This window comes from Danio aesculapii, chromosome 7 (assembly GCF_903798145.1).
Source record: "Danio aesculapii chromosome 7, fDanAes4.1, whole genome shotgun sequence".
Lineage (NCBI taxonomy): Eukaryota > Metazoa > Chordata > Actinopteri > Cypriniformes > Danionidae > Danio > Danio aesculapii.
In genome coordinates, this window is record NC_079441.1 from 22,724,618 (window position 1) to 22,740,983 (window position 16,366).

The window sequence follows — 16,366 nt, forward strand, 5'->3', positions numbered from 1 at the left end:
GTATGTGTCAGCAGTAACAGAAGGAGCTGACCCAAGCTGCATGCATTTTTTGCCATGTCATCTATCTTGTAACCAGAGTGATGCCAACATCGGCACCCAAACCTCACACTGTTACTGGACTATAATTCCAAGTCACTGTGATGACTGACTGCAGAAAGGACTGACACGTAATGAATAAAAACCGAGGATGGATGTAAAATTGGTCTAAACAGAGGTGGAAAAAATCTAATGAGTGTATGAGTGTGGTGTAAACAACACCAATGTCTGAGATAGCGAGAGATCATGTGTTTTATTGACTGTCACTGTATGTGTGTGTTAATACTGGTGCAGCATATGTTCAAGAGGGGAAAGGCCTGCAGGGTGGAGACCAGCCTTCTGTCACCCTGGCATCACTCCTGCAGTGCCAGCACTCTCTATGTGTGTGCGTGAGACGGAGAGATGAAGGTTTAAATGAAGGGATGTCCTACGCTGGGGGGTGATTTGGAAACAGAGAGAAGCTGTGGGTGGGTTTGTTGCTCTTCTGAGGCTGTGTATGCTGCGGTAAAACTCTGCAGGTTGCCGGTTGTGTCTTGTGTGGGTATTGACTCTGAAGGTTGGGACAATTTCTCCCCGCTGTCAGAGCTATTAGCATCACGCCCCCGGTGATGCTCGTTGGTCAAGCTGAGCAGGCAGATCTGACAGATCATGAATCAACCAAGACTGTGCTTATACATTCTCAGAGATGGACCCTGCTTGAACATACTGTATTTAGAGTGACTGCTATTCGCAAAATTCTAAAGATGAGCTATAGTATTTTGTATCTAGTTTTAATATTGTTATTTTACTTTTAGAGCTGAAGGCTAATTCACCCTACTTTGAATGAACACTTGGAATTTCTAATTTACTTGATCCCAATGATCTGAGTGATCGGTTTGTATTTAGTGAGCATATCTGTAATGTATTGAGGTCCTAGGCCATTTAGTGATTTATAGACAAGTAGTAATACTTTAAAATCTATTCTAAATGTAACTGGAAGCCAGTGTAAAGACCCGAGAACAGGTGTGATGTGCTCTAATTTCCTGGTTCTGGTCAGAATCCTGGCAGCAGCGTTCTGAATGAGCTGGAACTGTCTGGCTGTCTTTTTGGGAAGGCCAGTGAGGAGTCCATTACAGTAATCCACCCTGCTGCTGATACAAGCATGAACAAGTTTCTCTAAATCCTGACAGAAAAATAAGAATCTAATTTATATATGCTGATATTATGCTGATTTACTTACTGCTCTGACATTCATTCATTCAATCATTCATTCATTTTCTTCCGCTTTTCCGAGGCCAGGTCTCGGGGGCAGCAGTCTTAAAAGAGAACCCCAGACTTCCCTCTACCCATACACTTTCCCAAGGGAATCCAAAGGCATTCCCAGGCCAGCCGAGAGACATAATCCCTCCAGCGTGTCCTGGGTCTTCCCTGAGGCCTCCTCCCGGTGGGATATGCCTGAAACACCTCCCTAGGTAGGCATCCTGGAGGCATCCGAAACAAATGCCTAAGCCACCTCAGCTGACTTTTCTCGATGTGGAGGAGCAGCGGCTCTACTCCGAGCTCCTCCTGGGTGACAGAGCTCCTCACTCTATCTATAAGGGTGCGCCCTGCCACCCTGCGAAGGAAACTCATTTCGACTGCTTGTATCCGAGATCTTGTCCTTTTGGTCATGACCCAAAGATCATAACCATAGGTGAGAGAAGGAACATAGATTGACCGGTAAATTGAGAGCTTTGCCTTTCGGCTCAGCTCCTTCTTTACCACAATAGACTGATACATTGACCGCATTACTGCTGCCGCTGCACCAATCAGCCTGTCAATCTCACGTTCCATCCTTCCCTCACTCGTGAACAAAATCCCAAGACACTTGAACTCCTCCACCTAGAGTTAGGACTTTCCTCAAACCTGGAGATGGCAAACCACCTTTTTCCAGTGGAGCACCATGGCCTCGAACTTGGAGGTGCTGATTCTCCTCCCAGCCGCTTCACACTTGGCAGCAAACCGCCCCAGTGCATGCTGAAGGTCCATGTTCGATGAAGCCAACAGAACAACATTGTCTGAGAAGAACAGAGATGAAGTCCTGTGGTCGCTGAACCGGACCCCTTCCAGCCCAAGACTGCGCTTTGAATTTCTGTCCATAAATATTATGAACAGAATTGGTGACAAAGGACAGCCCTGCCGGAGTCCAACATGCACTGGAAACAAGTCTGACTTATTGCCGGCAATACGAACCAAATTCCAACTTTGTTCATATAGGATCGAATCATTTTGTTGTTTGACCCTTAGAGCCAAGGTACGTTGTTTTAACCAGTTACTTTTGTCCACTTTCAACCAATTTTTGATATCTTTTGAATAGATGTTTTTTTTGGCAGTTGTGTATCATTCATTCATTCATTCATTCATTCATTCATTCATTCATTTTCCTTTCGGCTTAGTCCCTTTATTAATCTGGGGTCGCAACAGCAGAAAGAACCGCCAACTTATCCAGCATATATGTTTTATGCAGCGGATGCCCTTCCAGCTGCAACCCATCACTGGGAAACATCCACACCCTCATTCACACACATACACCACGGACAACTTAGCCCACCCAATTCACCTATACCGCATGTCTTTGGACTTGTGTGGGAAACCGGAGCAGCCAGAGGAAACCCACGCGAACACGGGGAGAACATGCAAACTCCACACAGAAACGCCATCTGACCCAGCCGAGGCTTGAACCAGCAACCTTCTTGCTGTGAGGCAAGATTGCTACCCACTGCGCCACCATGCTGCCTACAGTTTTGTATATTCTAATCCTTTTGCTATTATTTTGTCAAATAAGATCATACCATTTATATACTGGAAATATTGCTAATAATATAAAATCTCTTGTTTTCTTCATGAACTTCAGTCAAAATTTCAGACAAATTAACCACATCTTAAGGACATTTTTTTTTTTTTAATTTACTAAATAAGTATAAACTGCCATAGAATTCCATTTACTGTAGTTTCTGATTCATGAATGTTATTCATTTATTTATGCCTTCAAATTGAATTATGGCATGTCTATTTCTTTTTCGACAGCATTTAATGTTGTAAAGTGTCATTTATTGAGGATTTACTAGTTTAAAATTGTGCACTGGTGTGGTAAATGTTACACTTGGTCAAATTATTTAACAGATTTACTAATAAATAAACTATTTCTTATGAAATACAATTTAGTTTTTACTGCTGAAATGTCAGTATTGTGACTTTGTTGTAGAGTAAATACACACATTTGGTGCAGCAGAGATCAAGCTCCCATAATTCAATTGGAAAATGTAAATAGGCTGTAAACCCTGCATGTTGGGTGGGACTTACGAGTATTGATTGGATTGTTGTCCTTTTGTAGCTGTTGTGATATGCAAGTAACAAGTAAAGGGGTGGGGTTATTGTTCCGTCCTCGCTAGTGCACACACATTTTTTCATTAAATATTATGAGTGCACATGTTTTACACTTAACATTTAACTGTGTACAAATATATGAAAAATAAGAATTATCAGTTTTAATTTCATCGTGACTATGATTGTAGTTGCACACTCATGAATTTTGCTGTTTGAAGTGACAGATTGAACTCAACTCTACCCCCCTACGCACACACAGTTTTGTTCCTCTACATTTAGCTCCCTCTCCTCTCCCTTTCCTGTTTTTCACTTCGTTTTGCCTTCTCTCCCTCCCTCTCTATTGAATAATTGATCAGTAGAGCTGCGGATGAGCAGTGATGTGTGCTTCAGTCTGAATTCCACTAGCTTAACAAAATCACCTGCCATAAGAATGAAGAATGTCTTCAAAGGAGTGAAAGGACTGGACCGAGAGAGAGAGTGAGAGAAAGGAGAGTTTTACTGAAAGAAAAGGAAGATTGCTTTCGAGGCTAGACTATTGAAGAGTGTGTGTTCAATGCCAGTGTGTGGGTATGAGTGGTAATGTACCCTTGTGTGTGTTTGTGTGAGAAAAGCATGGTGAGAAGCATTTTCTTGTCCAGATTAAGCTGGATTAGAGTCGGAGTGAAGTGCTGAGTCCTGCCTGATCCTCCGATCAATAGCACTGTGCCCCTCCCTCCGCGTTGTCCTCCAACTACATCATATTTTACTCGTCCTCTGTTTCTTTCTGGCCTCCCATCTTTATGTTTCCAATCCATGTATCTAAAAGGTATAGTTCACCAGAAATCGAAAATGCTCCCATCATTTACTCACCCTTGACTGGTTTCAAACAATTTTGAGTTTTGAGGAATGTTGGAAACCTGTTTGGAAACCATAGACTTTCATAGTATTTGTTTTCCTTCTATGGATGTCAAAGCTTACAGGTTTCAAACATTCTTCGAAAACCATCTTTTTGTGTTAAACAAACGAAAAAAATAGGAACAAGTCTAGGGTGAGTGAATGATAGCAGAATTAAAATGTTTAGGTGAACTATCCCTTTAGTGTTTCAGCATCTATGTGAACAAACTATATTTGTTCAGACTAATAAATAAGAAATGACACCTAATAATTGATTATAAGAAGTAATCGATTTGTATAAATAAAATTCATGTTGATAATTAAGCATTCTTAACACTAAATTGACTTCAAATCATTTTATTATTGCTAGGGTGTAAGTATTCCAGGCAGCTGTGTTGTAATAATTATTTATAATAATAATAGAAGTCATATAAAAGGCAGCAATCTCTCTCTCACCCGCTCTCTCTCTCAGGCAGAGACTCTCTCTTCTTCTGTATTATATTACTGTCGATCAATAGAGCTACTCAAACAATAGCAGAGAGCCTCAGCTGCTATTAAAAGCTCTTCCTCTCTCCCAGACTACCAGCATCTATCACCCCCAGACAACAGATTTACTGCACACAATAACCTGAGATCAGCTCACATCGTTCCTATACACGCATGCTGAAATTGCTGATCATAAGATGGGATCAGATCACAAATACTGCAGTTCTAATACAAATGTAGACATAGGGTAGTCAATAACAGGACAGATCTTGCATCATGTTCACATTTCACGTTAAAGACGACACTGTTTATCAATCACTACTAGGATTGTTGCTATACCATTAATTAATCTTACAATGAAATACTAGCTGAAGTATCACGATACCAAGTAGTATTGCGATACTGTAATTCATAACTCAAATTATAAAGAAAATTGTCATTAATACTGTATTTTATGTTATAATAACCCTACTTGAATTAGATTTATAATTCCCTAATTACCAAAAAGTATTATTTGCACATCACTTCACCTAAAATTGATTAATTCTTTTTTATTTATGTTCTTGATTACTGACCAACAAAAAAAAAAAACATTAAAATAAACATAAAAATTATACCAAATGAAATTTGTTACAAAAGAGCCTTTTTTTCAACAAAATTAGGCTATATGAAGTGGTCAAAAACTGTTTTTAATGTTTCCTGTTGCTATTTTGGATTTTTTATATTTTGTTTATATATTTTTATATATTCATATATGAAAAACCCATAATAGCAACAGGAAACATTGAAACATTTTTTGACCGCTTCATATAGCCTAATTTTACTAGAAAAAATTCTTATCAGGTAACAATTCAAAGTAATTCAAAATTTCTCTTTGTGAGTCGTTCTTTTAAAGAGATTGTCGCGGTTGGTGAAGCTACTAAATCATATTAACAGGAACAGAAATGAACTGATTCAAATGTGCGTTCGAACTGAAACATTAGATATATGCGTGCAATGGGCTACCATAAAAGGTGCAAATTCGACACAGTTTTGCAACCTTAAAGGGCTGAACAGATTATTAAAATAAAATGGTCTATTGTTGCACAAGCGTGTGAGCATTTTAGTGACTTTTCCACATGCAACATTATTGTGTAGATAGACCATTAATGACGATACTACCGTTTACAAAATACAGCAGCACCGCCAGTATTTTGGAGCCATAGTATCGCAATACTACCATAGTACCGGTAAACCGTGCAACCCTAATCACAACTGATGTTTGATGAAAGGAATATCTTTCAGTCATCCAAATACTTTAAATTCAAGACACTCAATGATGCGTGGTTATACTCAGAGGGAACCACTTTGCGATTGTATGAGTGCATAAGAAAGATTGGAGTGTGCGACTGGCCTTGAAGCTATATTTCTCCCTTCTCTCTCGCCACTTGCAGATTTACAACTGTCATGAAGCACTGAGAGGAGGGAATAACTGACCTTCCTACCAGCGCTCTCCTCTCATTCAGACAACAGCAGAAGCAAACCGTTTACCAGTAGACTCTCTTTCACACACATTTGTGCATGCCATCGTTTCCCCTTGGCGTTTTTGTTCTGCTGATTCTGAACCGCTTTTATTTTTTTCTCAGAACTTGAGTTTAATTTGTTCTTTAAAGATGAAAGTAGTTCTGTCCTCCAGAGGTAAAGTGGAGCTAATGATGGTTTTACTACCGACTACTTATGCCAGCCACTTGATTTAGGCTGCATTTACACTAATGTGTTTTTGTCTTAAAACTGCGCATTTGGTACGAGTATATTTTACCGACATTCATTGCTGTCTACCAGTTACCTAATGGTCATATGAGAGAGAGGCATGACGAATCAGGCAATGATACGCAATAGTCCAGAAGACCAGTCGGAGAGACCGTTTTTAGAAGTCTGCATTTCAATCAGTCTGAAACAGAAAGCCAGCAATTCCAAACTAAAACAGAGTGTTCAAAGGTCAAATATGCCACCAGGCATAATCATAACAAACCAATACATTTTAATATGTACTAGTGTAAATGCCGGCTTAATAACATAAGGCCAGAGATCAGATTCATATCCAGAGACTCTGTCACACAGTTTAGATCTCATATTCAAAAAGCTGTCTTGACTTTACTAGACTAATACTTTATTTTCATTGCCTCTTTAGTGGCTTTTATCCCTCAGTATACAGATCAAGGGCAAGGCATATATTCAGCAATCCTTCTCTGTGATTGTGTAAAATTAATTTTAAAACCCAGTAAGAGACCGATCTCATTCATTTGCTGATTTGACCGGCACTGCTGCGTTCTAGCATAGTGGCCCCATTTGGCATTTTATAAGAGCTGTGAATTCTAAATATTTGTCAAAGCCAAGGCTAAATTTAACCCGCATCTTTGTGTTGTGGTATTGAAAGTGAGAGGCGCTGTGCTGTGCTTTTCAGGGTGACTGAATCAGACACTTTCAAACCAACAGTAACTGGTTCTTTCCTCCTCCTGCAGAATTTCCAAGCTCTTCCTAAGCTGCCTCTGCAGATTTCTAAGAAACAGTATATACAGGGTAAAGTATGACTGTAATCATATATACATGCATACACACACATTACTATTTAAAAGTTTAAGGTCACAAGGATGTTATTCACCACTGATGCATTTAAGTGAGTGAAAGTGATAATAAAGAAGTATATATGGTTCCAGAAATTATATTTAAATACACAGTGTTATCTTTTCATTGTAAAAATATCCTTGATCCTGAATTTTTTTATTTTATTTTACAGTATAGCTGTTTTTACTATATACACTCACTGGACACTTTATTAAGTACACTTTACTAGTACCGGGTTGGACCCTTTTTTTCCTTCAGAACTGCCTTAATCCCTCGTGGCATAGATTCAACAAGGTACTGGAAATATTCCTCAGATATTTCGGTCCATATTCACATGATAGCATTACGCAGTTGCTGCAGATTTATTGGCTGCACATCCATGATGCAAATCTCCCATTCCACCACATCCTAAAGGTGCTTTATTGAATTGAGATCTGGTGACTGCAGAGGCCGTTTAAGTACAGTGAACTCATTGTCATGTTCAATCCTGCTGGAAGTAGCTGTCAGAAGATGGGTACACTGTGGTCATAAAGGGATGGACATGGTCAACAACAATACTCAGGTAGGCTGTAATGTTAGCACAATGCTCAATTGGTACTAATGGGCCCAAAGTGTGCCACGAAAAAATCCCCTACACCATTACTCCACCACCACCACAAGCCTGAACCGTTGATACAACTCAGGCTGGATCCATGCTTTCATGTTGTTGATGCCAAATTCTGACCCTGTCATCCAAATGAAGCAGCAGAAATCAAGACTCATCAGACCAGGCAATGTTATTCCAATCTTCTATTGTCCAATTTTGGTGACCCTCTGCGAATTGTGCCCTCAGTTTCCTGTCCTGGTCTTCTGCTGCTGTAGCTCACCCACCTCAAGGATCGACCTCAAACCCTAGAGATGGTTGTGCATGAAAATCCCAGTAGATCAGCAGTTTTTGAGATTCTCAGACCAGCCCGTCTGGCACCAACAATCATGCCACGTTTAAAGTCACTTAAATCATATTTCTTTCCCATTCTGATGCTCACTTTGAACTAAAGCAGATCGTCTTGACTGATTAGAAATTTGTAATTGGCTGTAAATTAGTAATTATCTGAATAGAAATTTGGGTTAACGAGCAGTTGGACGTGTGTACCTAATAAAGTGGCCGGTGAGTGTATATCAAGTGAAGTCTTGGTGAGTAAAAATGCCACAAATCCCAAGCTTTCCAATGACTTTGCACATAAACTATCAGGGTGTTTATAGCTCATTCAGGGCACTATTGGAAGCTGTCAAAAAAAAAAAAAAAGACTTTTTCAGACTTTATAATATGAAAATGATTTTCTGTCATGGAGTTTAGTGGAACAGTTTTGCTCTAGAATAGATTTAGGATATTTTAATATCATTTCAAGTGCCATTCACAATTCTGCTTGCAGCGCTGACAGTTGTCAATCAAATCACACCAAGAGGTTCACGCAAGTTTTATGGTGGGGTAGTTTCATATGCTGCTAAAATATGAATGGAAATAGCAAGGCAAATGTAACATTACTATAGTGTTATCTTTGTTATTTTCAGATTTTAATATTTTTTTCAGATTTGAATATTTTCAGAATTTATATATTGTCTGTTATATTACCTTCTTATTACCTTCAACCTCAAAAACAAAATCAATTTAAATGTTGTATGGGAATTTTTTTTTTTTTTTTTTTTTTTGGAGTTTAGTTTTCTCAATAAGCTAAATTAGTTAGTTGATAATTAAAGGGTTAGTTCACTAAAGAAATGATAGTTCCATTTTTATTTGCCTCATGTTGTTCCAATCACCCGAGACCTTTGTTCATCTTTGGAGCACAAATTAAAACATTTTAAATTAAATACCTTTCTCATATAATAGTATAATAGCTCTCTCATCCTCCATAGAGAGTGCTGTCCAGAAAAGGAACACAAAACATACCATGTGGTTTTAATGGTTCACCTGGAATCATATGAAGCCCCAAAAAGACTTTTGTGTGCCAAAAAAAACTGTAAAAACAACTTTGTTCACCAATGTCCTCCATATCAGATCAGAGTTTACTGTGAGAAGTACGATGCTTGTGTGTTGTGCTGCTGACTCTAATGCCAATACGTTGAACTGCCCATGGTAAACATGCTCCCTGAAAATGTGGCATGGAAGACAAGCTGTGAACAGAGTCATATTTATTAGTCATAGTTTTTTATTTAGTCATAGTTTTTTGGTACACAATAATGTTTTTGGAGCTTTGTATGATAACAGTTGAACTGCTTCAGCCTCATGGAATGTTTTAAAAAGTTTCTGTGGTTCCTGTTCTGGACTTAGAATATATCGGGCCTATTGCTGTCAATGGAGGATGATAGAGCTCTCAGAATTCATCTAAAATATCCTAATTTGTTTTCTGGAGATGAACTAAGGTCTCAGGGGATGAGGACAACATGAGGTTGAGTAATAATGTAAATTTTTTTGGGGGGTGAAATCAATGAAAGCTTAATCAGCTTATGTTTTTATAGGTGATTGTTTTGTGTTTATAGGAAAGGCCTCTGACATAGTGACTGTGCATCCGCGTGCCATGTTCATTCCACGAGAGGGTTGGACTTTCCTTTCTGCAGGTGAGTGTCTCTAAGAGGCAGATGCGCTCCTCCTGCAACCCCTCGATGATAGGCTGTTTTAAAGCCTGGGTTTGTGCAGTGATGTGCACAGCACTAAGGGTGTGTTTAGGAGAAGTACTATGAGTGTGCTTGTTCGTCTGGGTGTGTGTTTGTTTGTCCTGACAGCAGCGAGTGTGTGTGAGGTGTTTCAGTGTGTTGTTATATAACAGAGTCACAGCAAGGACAATGCAACCTGCGGCAGAAGAGCCCAGCCTTCAGACCCCATGCCAGTAGCGTATCCATAACCTTAAAAACAGCCTGTCCTGACCCACAGTCCCATCTCATGGCCGGACAACTACACAAACCCCTTAAACTTAAGAGTAATAGATGAGGACAGTGAGTAATGGGAGATCACTTAATTGATTTGTTGTTGTTTTTTTTTTTGCTCTGATATTTTTAACCCTCAGGAGTGCTCATTCATTTAGCATGTTTGCTGACATCTGCATTTTAGCATGTGTATGTTTGTGTGGTGGGGGGTGGTTCAGTAGCAGGATGAGTTCCTGTCCCTGTGGTGGCCTTGTCATATCCAATCGCGCAGTGTGCCTGGCTGTTTCCAGAAGGAGAACAGAGCGAGGCTAAAATGAGGACAAAGTCATCCCTCGTTCCCAGCTTGTCTGGTGGCCTGTATAGCACAGACTGAACTTCGCTAGTTTATCCCCCGTATCCTGAACTCTCCTGAATACTTAGTTTATCCTTTCATAATGGGGTCTTTTTAAATAAATCCCTCATTCCCACAAGGGCTTTGAGCTTTTATTTTTAAATTGCTCCAGCAGTCAGTACCACCTTTTAGGGTGTTGTTAAAATCTGACAATTTTGTCATATTTACTCTCCACTTGGTCCAAACCTGTATGAATTTAAACTAGTGTAATATAGAAAAACTTTGAAAAGGGGAACTTTGTTGTGTTTTTTTTTAATGGAATAAAACATTTGCTGGCTGTATTAAAGAACTCCTGAGGATCTTCAACAACAGACTATGTATGCAAGGTCAAAAAACACTTTCATTGTCTTATAATATGCATTTATTTTTACCTAATCCCAAACTACTTCCCAAACCCCTCCTCTGCGTGCTAATTCGTGCTGATTGGAACAATGACAGTCTGTTGTGATTGGTCGACAGTGTTCAGTGCGAGACAGGAAGAAATGCCCACCACGGCTTATCAACAATATTGAAGTAGTCAGAGTGCAGAGTGTATGTGTGAGCATGCATGCCAACACTTCTGTTTTTCCTGTGATTCTCCCGTATTTCAGACCCATTTCCCGCCACCCTCCTGTTTTGTTATTTCTCCCGGAAAACTCCTGTCCTCAGCATTTTGGTACAGTCTGTAAAACCCCCGGGTCGCCAACATTGGTATAGGATTTGATCGCAGCGGCTGCCCGCAACACGCTTCATAGTACAGTTACTAACAGCACAGTGCACAGTACTTGGTTCTCAACAGTGTTATTCAGACACTTCACCCCTGAACCTAACCCCCCCACTCTCCCGCATTTTTAGGGACAAATGTTGGCAGGTATTCGTGTGAGCCCAATGCAGAAGTGCATTAAAGCAATGCAGTCAAACACCAGCATATTGCTCTATTCTTAACCATAAGTAAAAACAGTGACACACATTCAGTATTATTCCACACAGTGGCAAAAGCTGAACTATTTTGAAACTTGACTGCCCATGTATGTAGGAACAGCTGATGGTGGCCATAGCAACAACAAACGGCAGTGGATCGTGAGCTCAAAAATGTATAAATCCATAAAGCGACATGCGTCGCTTTTTCAACGTGGCTTTAGACGAGATATGAGAATATAAAGAGTTAACCAGATACACTACAAGTAGTTACAAGTAACAAAACAAAATTAAATGCATAATATGCAAGTTAGAGAAAACAAGGAGGCAACCATTTTAATCGCACTTTTGTGAAATGGAGGAAGAAACTGGTCTATGAACTGTGCACTGTAAAGTTCCTGTCAAGCTCTGCAAAGTCCCATATCTTTCTTTTAACAGCCGATGAATCCCCCGTTGTAAGCGTGTAGATTGCTGAAACATTTGTCAGAATAATGACAAAAGCACAGCACAAAGCTCGGGCTATATTGCTGAGGTATTTTTGCAAAAATAAACCTTAACCACTGACTCTTCACTGTCTCATCTTTGGGTAGGGAAAATTAAAGTAATTTTCCCTCACACTTACAATATTATCCAGGTGAGCACAGCGTCTTTGTTACATGATTCAACCGGGGTCTGCTACAGTGTTCTTTTTCTTGCTACTGTGTTTGTGGGCGGAGCCAGGGGTTTCAATTTTCCCGGGGTTTTCGTGTGCAACAAATGGGCGGGGCTAAGGTTCCATCACACCTGCACGGCTAAAGACTCGTTGTGAAGACAATTCATTTGAAGCACTATGAATCTACTTTTTTATAGATGAATCAATAATTTTAAACACTGTGCACTTTCAGATTTAAGCCTTAGCTGGATATTTCACTTAAATTAGAGCTGTTACACACTGCATGGCAGCTCATTTTCAAAAACCCATAATAGGGGCTCTTTAAAGTGTTTTTATAGTTTACTAAAAGAAAATAAACATTAGAAAAAAGAAAATAAACATTATATAAACATTATATAAAATACTATGAATTGTTTAAATCTTAAATTAAAACATAAAAAATAAAGCCTTAAAATGTTTGCATTGGCAGTTAAAATAAATGGCTAAATAACAGTGAGAAAGCTAAATTAGAGATAAATGCATACTTTAAGCAAATCTTCATAAAATGGCAAAAGCTAGTTTAATTGCTAATAAAAGTAATATAGTATAAAAATAATACTTTATATTTCATTGTTTTCTGTTTGGGTAAAATCGATCCATTGGATGTCAATCATGCAGGGAATTTGTATCTTTGTGAACAAGTAAACTCATCAGTGTCCATCTGTGCACACTGCTTATGAAGGTATCGATTTGTACATCTATATTTAGACCATCTTTCATTTATAAATCAATGTGGACTATTTTTGCACTAAGACCAGGCTCGTTTTAATAGAACCACTGCTCTTCAATTTGCTATGTTTGTTACGCTCTTAATTTAACTGGCTCAGAGGAGAAAACTAGCACTTATAAGTCTATAGATTTGGCCCCCAGACAACAATTCTTCACAAAAGGGAATAAAAAAAGCTCATTTTACAGATTAGGGTTTTCCTCGAAGTGTAGCTCATCTTCTATAACTTAAACACCTTAAATATGTAGCCATGTTAGCAAAATGTTGGATTAATTTTAAGTAAAAAAAAAAGGTCCATACTCATTCCCATACTTCTGTTCCACATTTCTCTCATGTAATAACTCCTGACTGTGTAGGTTCCTGTAAAAATGACTGAATTCTCTTTGTAAAATGTCGATGAGCAATGGTAAATGTCACTGCACCTTAACGTTTTCATAGTAAGTTTTGCACAGGCAAGCTCCACTCATATTTTTAATCTCAGAATTTACTGTTCCATGGCTGAGAAGTGCACATGGGCAAATATTAATTCTAAATCAATTTTAGAATTTATAATATCAATATCAGACTTGCCTATTATTTATTGCTATTCTGTTCACATAGAGTTGCTTATGTCATGTGTGACATACACATGCTAATCTGCAGCCCTCATAATCATCATTCTAGGAACTGAAATAAAAAGAAAACCGACACAAGGTCATTGGCATTTAATAAACTACTAGAATAACGGGAAGCTAGTCCACAAATAGACTTAATCTGACAAAGTGCCCTAAGTAGCTGTAAAGGAAATTCAGTTATGGTTATATGGGTCTATACTTTAGGCTTATTCGATTAATCTTTACTTAAGTTGCTGCAGATGGAAAAGGTTGAATGTAGCTCATTTAAGTCTAATGTTGTTTGAAGCAAAGTTGCCATCTGCCAACTAAGTATCAAACTCTTAAAACAATTGATGTTTTTTTTTTTAATTAAAACTTAAGTTGGTTTAGGTTGAAACTTTTTTTTAAATGTGTTGTGCTCCAGCAGGAGCACACAACATCATAAGACGTTACTATTAGATTAGATTTAGGTTGTGACTAGGGCTGGGCGATAATTCGGTAGCCATAAATATTATGATATCAATCATCAATAAGGTCTATCGATTAAAGGGGTATTGACAGTCAGTCGATCATCAAGTAATGGTTAGCATCCCTAAAGAAAACATATTAAAAGATATTTCACTCTAAATTCACCATACTCGCCACTAAAAGGACAGTTCATCCAAAACTGAACATTTTGGCACAATTAACTCACCTTTTACTTGTTAAAAACCTGTTTTACTTTTTTTCTGATGTTGAACAGTAATATACAATACCTTTGGTTGTTGAAAACTTGAACAGTAAATGCTAAAAATTATTAAGATTGTTCTTTTGTTTATTCTTTTTTATTTAAATTGTCAAACAGCTAAAACATTTCACAAAATGTGTTAAATCAGCTGCACAAAGGGATTGGCATGCTGAAAAGCCTTTAAAATATAAAGATTTTACATTTATCGGGATAATTATCGATATTAACTGATATGAAAAAAAATATCGTGATAATTTTTTTTGCCATATCGCCCAGCCCTTGTTGTGACATCAGGTGACCAAAATTCAATGTTTAGTCAGCGTCTAAGGACAACATTATATTGACGTCCAATAATGACGTCAAATGGCGTAGATTTAAGGTTGTGTTGGAAAGTTAACTAGATCCAAGTCGAGCCAACATCTTTAACCAATGTCATACTGATGTCAAATACTGACATTTATTTGCCAGGTATGGTAACCAAAATCCAACACCTGATAGACGTCATAGTGGTATCGTCCACACAGTGTCAAGCTGTAACATCATAATATTTGATATTTAATTGATCTTGGGTTGGACATTGATATCGGTCTGACGTTGGGTTCTGATGTCAGCCCAATTTTCATTTTCAAACAACATCCCCACAACGTTGGGGTACAATGTTAATTTGATTTCATGTTGATGTCCTGTGCCTGCTGGGAAAAGATTAAACTACAATATAGAGAAGGTTCATTTATTAAAAACTGTCCATCAAAAGATACACATTCTGCCTAGAGGCTCATTAGTCAAGAGGATTTCAGGTTTCATTAATATGCATTATTACTAGACTCTGTTTATAAAGAAAGAGTGAGGAAAAGTGACTGACACAACTTTTTTTTTTTTTTTTTTTTTTTTACATATCAACAGCAAAGTTGACTGGCTATCAAACTGCTCATTCATAATTATGTTCAGGCTGTATATCAGTTTATTCATTAATGTTCTGTTATAATATATGAAAGAATGTATGTACTGAACAAATTGATTTGTTTTTATTTTAACGATAAAAAAATATTTAGAGGTGCTCTTTTGCCATCTTCATTGTCTGTTTTTACCACTCAGATGATGCCGGAGGCTTGAGGTGATGCTTGTGCCAAAGATGAGCCACTTGCTGTTCCTGATTCTCTGAAACTGTTATGTTACACGTGCAGCAACAGCCTGATAATTCTTTCTCCTCTCACTCAGGACTCTGTTTTTCTTTAGCAGATAAAGTTCAGATTGCTCTCAGTGACTATGCATGCCAGGTTATGCTCAACACAAACAAACACTAATGCACAACACATACACACTTTATTGTCAAGAACTTGGAAATATGTTGCCAGTGTTGTGAGGGTGAGTCAGCGCTCTGGCAGTCACTGCAGTATCTCTCTCTCACACACACACACACACAGACACACACTTATCCTCTCACACATTCTCTTTTATCTGACAGAGAAGCTGCTGGGTGCATTTCTGTTCCTGCTGACACAGATGGGAGAGATGCCAACAGACCCGTTCGCTTCCATCTTCCTCCCTCTTTATCTTGTTATTAGGAAGGAGAGATATGAAAAGGTGGTGCGGTTGAAGATTTCGAAGAGGTCATTTTGACATCTGTCTCTGTGTGTGTTTAGATTTCTGTCAGGTGGAGCTGCGTCTTTTGGCTCATCTGTCGGCCGACCCTCAGCTTCTGAGAATCTTTCAGAGCCCTGAAGCAGACGCCTTCACCATGCTGGCGGCCCAGTGGTGCGTTTTACATGCTAAATTAGCGTCAACATCCCAACACACATTGTTCTTCATTTAGATCTGTAAATATTTGTGTATGATTTTGGTATGATGCATGTAAATAGGAGAAATCAGTAAGGTATTTTATAAATATCTTTTGAGCTTTATCACATAATGCTGAAAAAATTGTTGCAGCAGTTGTTTACAGATTAATAGCATTTTTCAACACTGAAGATGTTTTGTAAGCACCAGATCAGCATATTATAATTATTTCTGATGGATTATATGATATGGAATTCTGAATTAATGGATGCTGAAGATACAGCTTTACGTCACAGACAAAAAAAAAGTATTTTAAATT

General features: G+C 38.4%; 1 protein-coding gene across 1 annotated transcript in view; it reads left to right on the forward strand.

Annotated features, from left to right (window-relative positions):
- The window catches only part of poln (polymerase (DNA directed) nu), a 59,822-nt gene that overhangs the window by 20,719 nt on the left and 22,737 nt on the right, over positions 1 to 16,366 (forward strand). Inside the window, exons 16-18 of the mRNA XM_056462803.1 lie at positions 7,242 to 7,299; positions 9,862 to 9,939; positions 15,915 to 16,026. Coding sequence (XP_056318778.1) covers positions 7,242 to 7,299; positions 9,862 to 9,939; positions 15,915 to 16,026 — 248 coding nt within the window. The remainder of the gene's footprint in view (positions 1 to 7,241; positions 7,300 to 9,861; positions 9,940 to 15,914; positions 16,027 to 16,366) is intronic.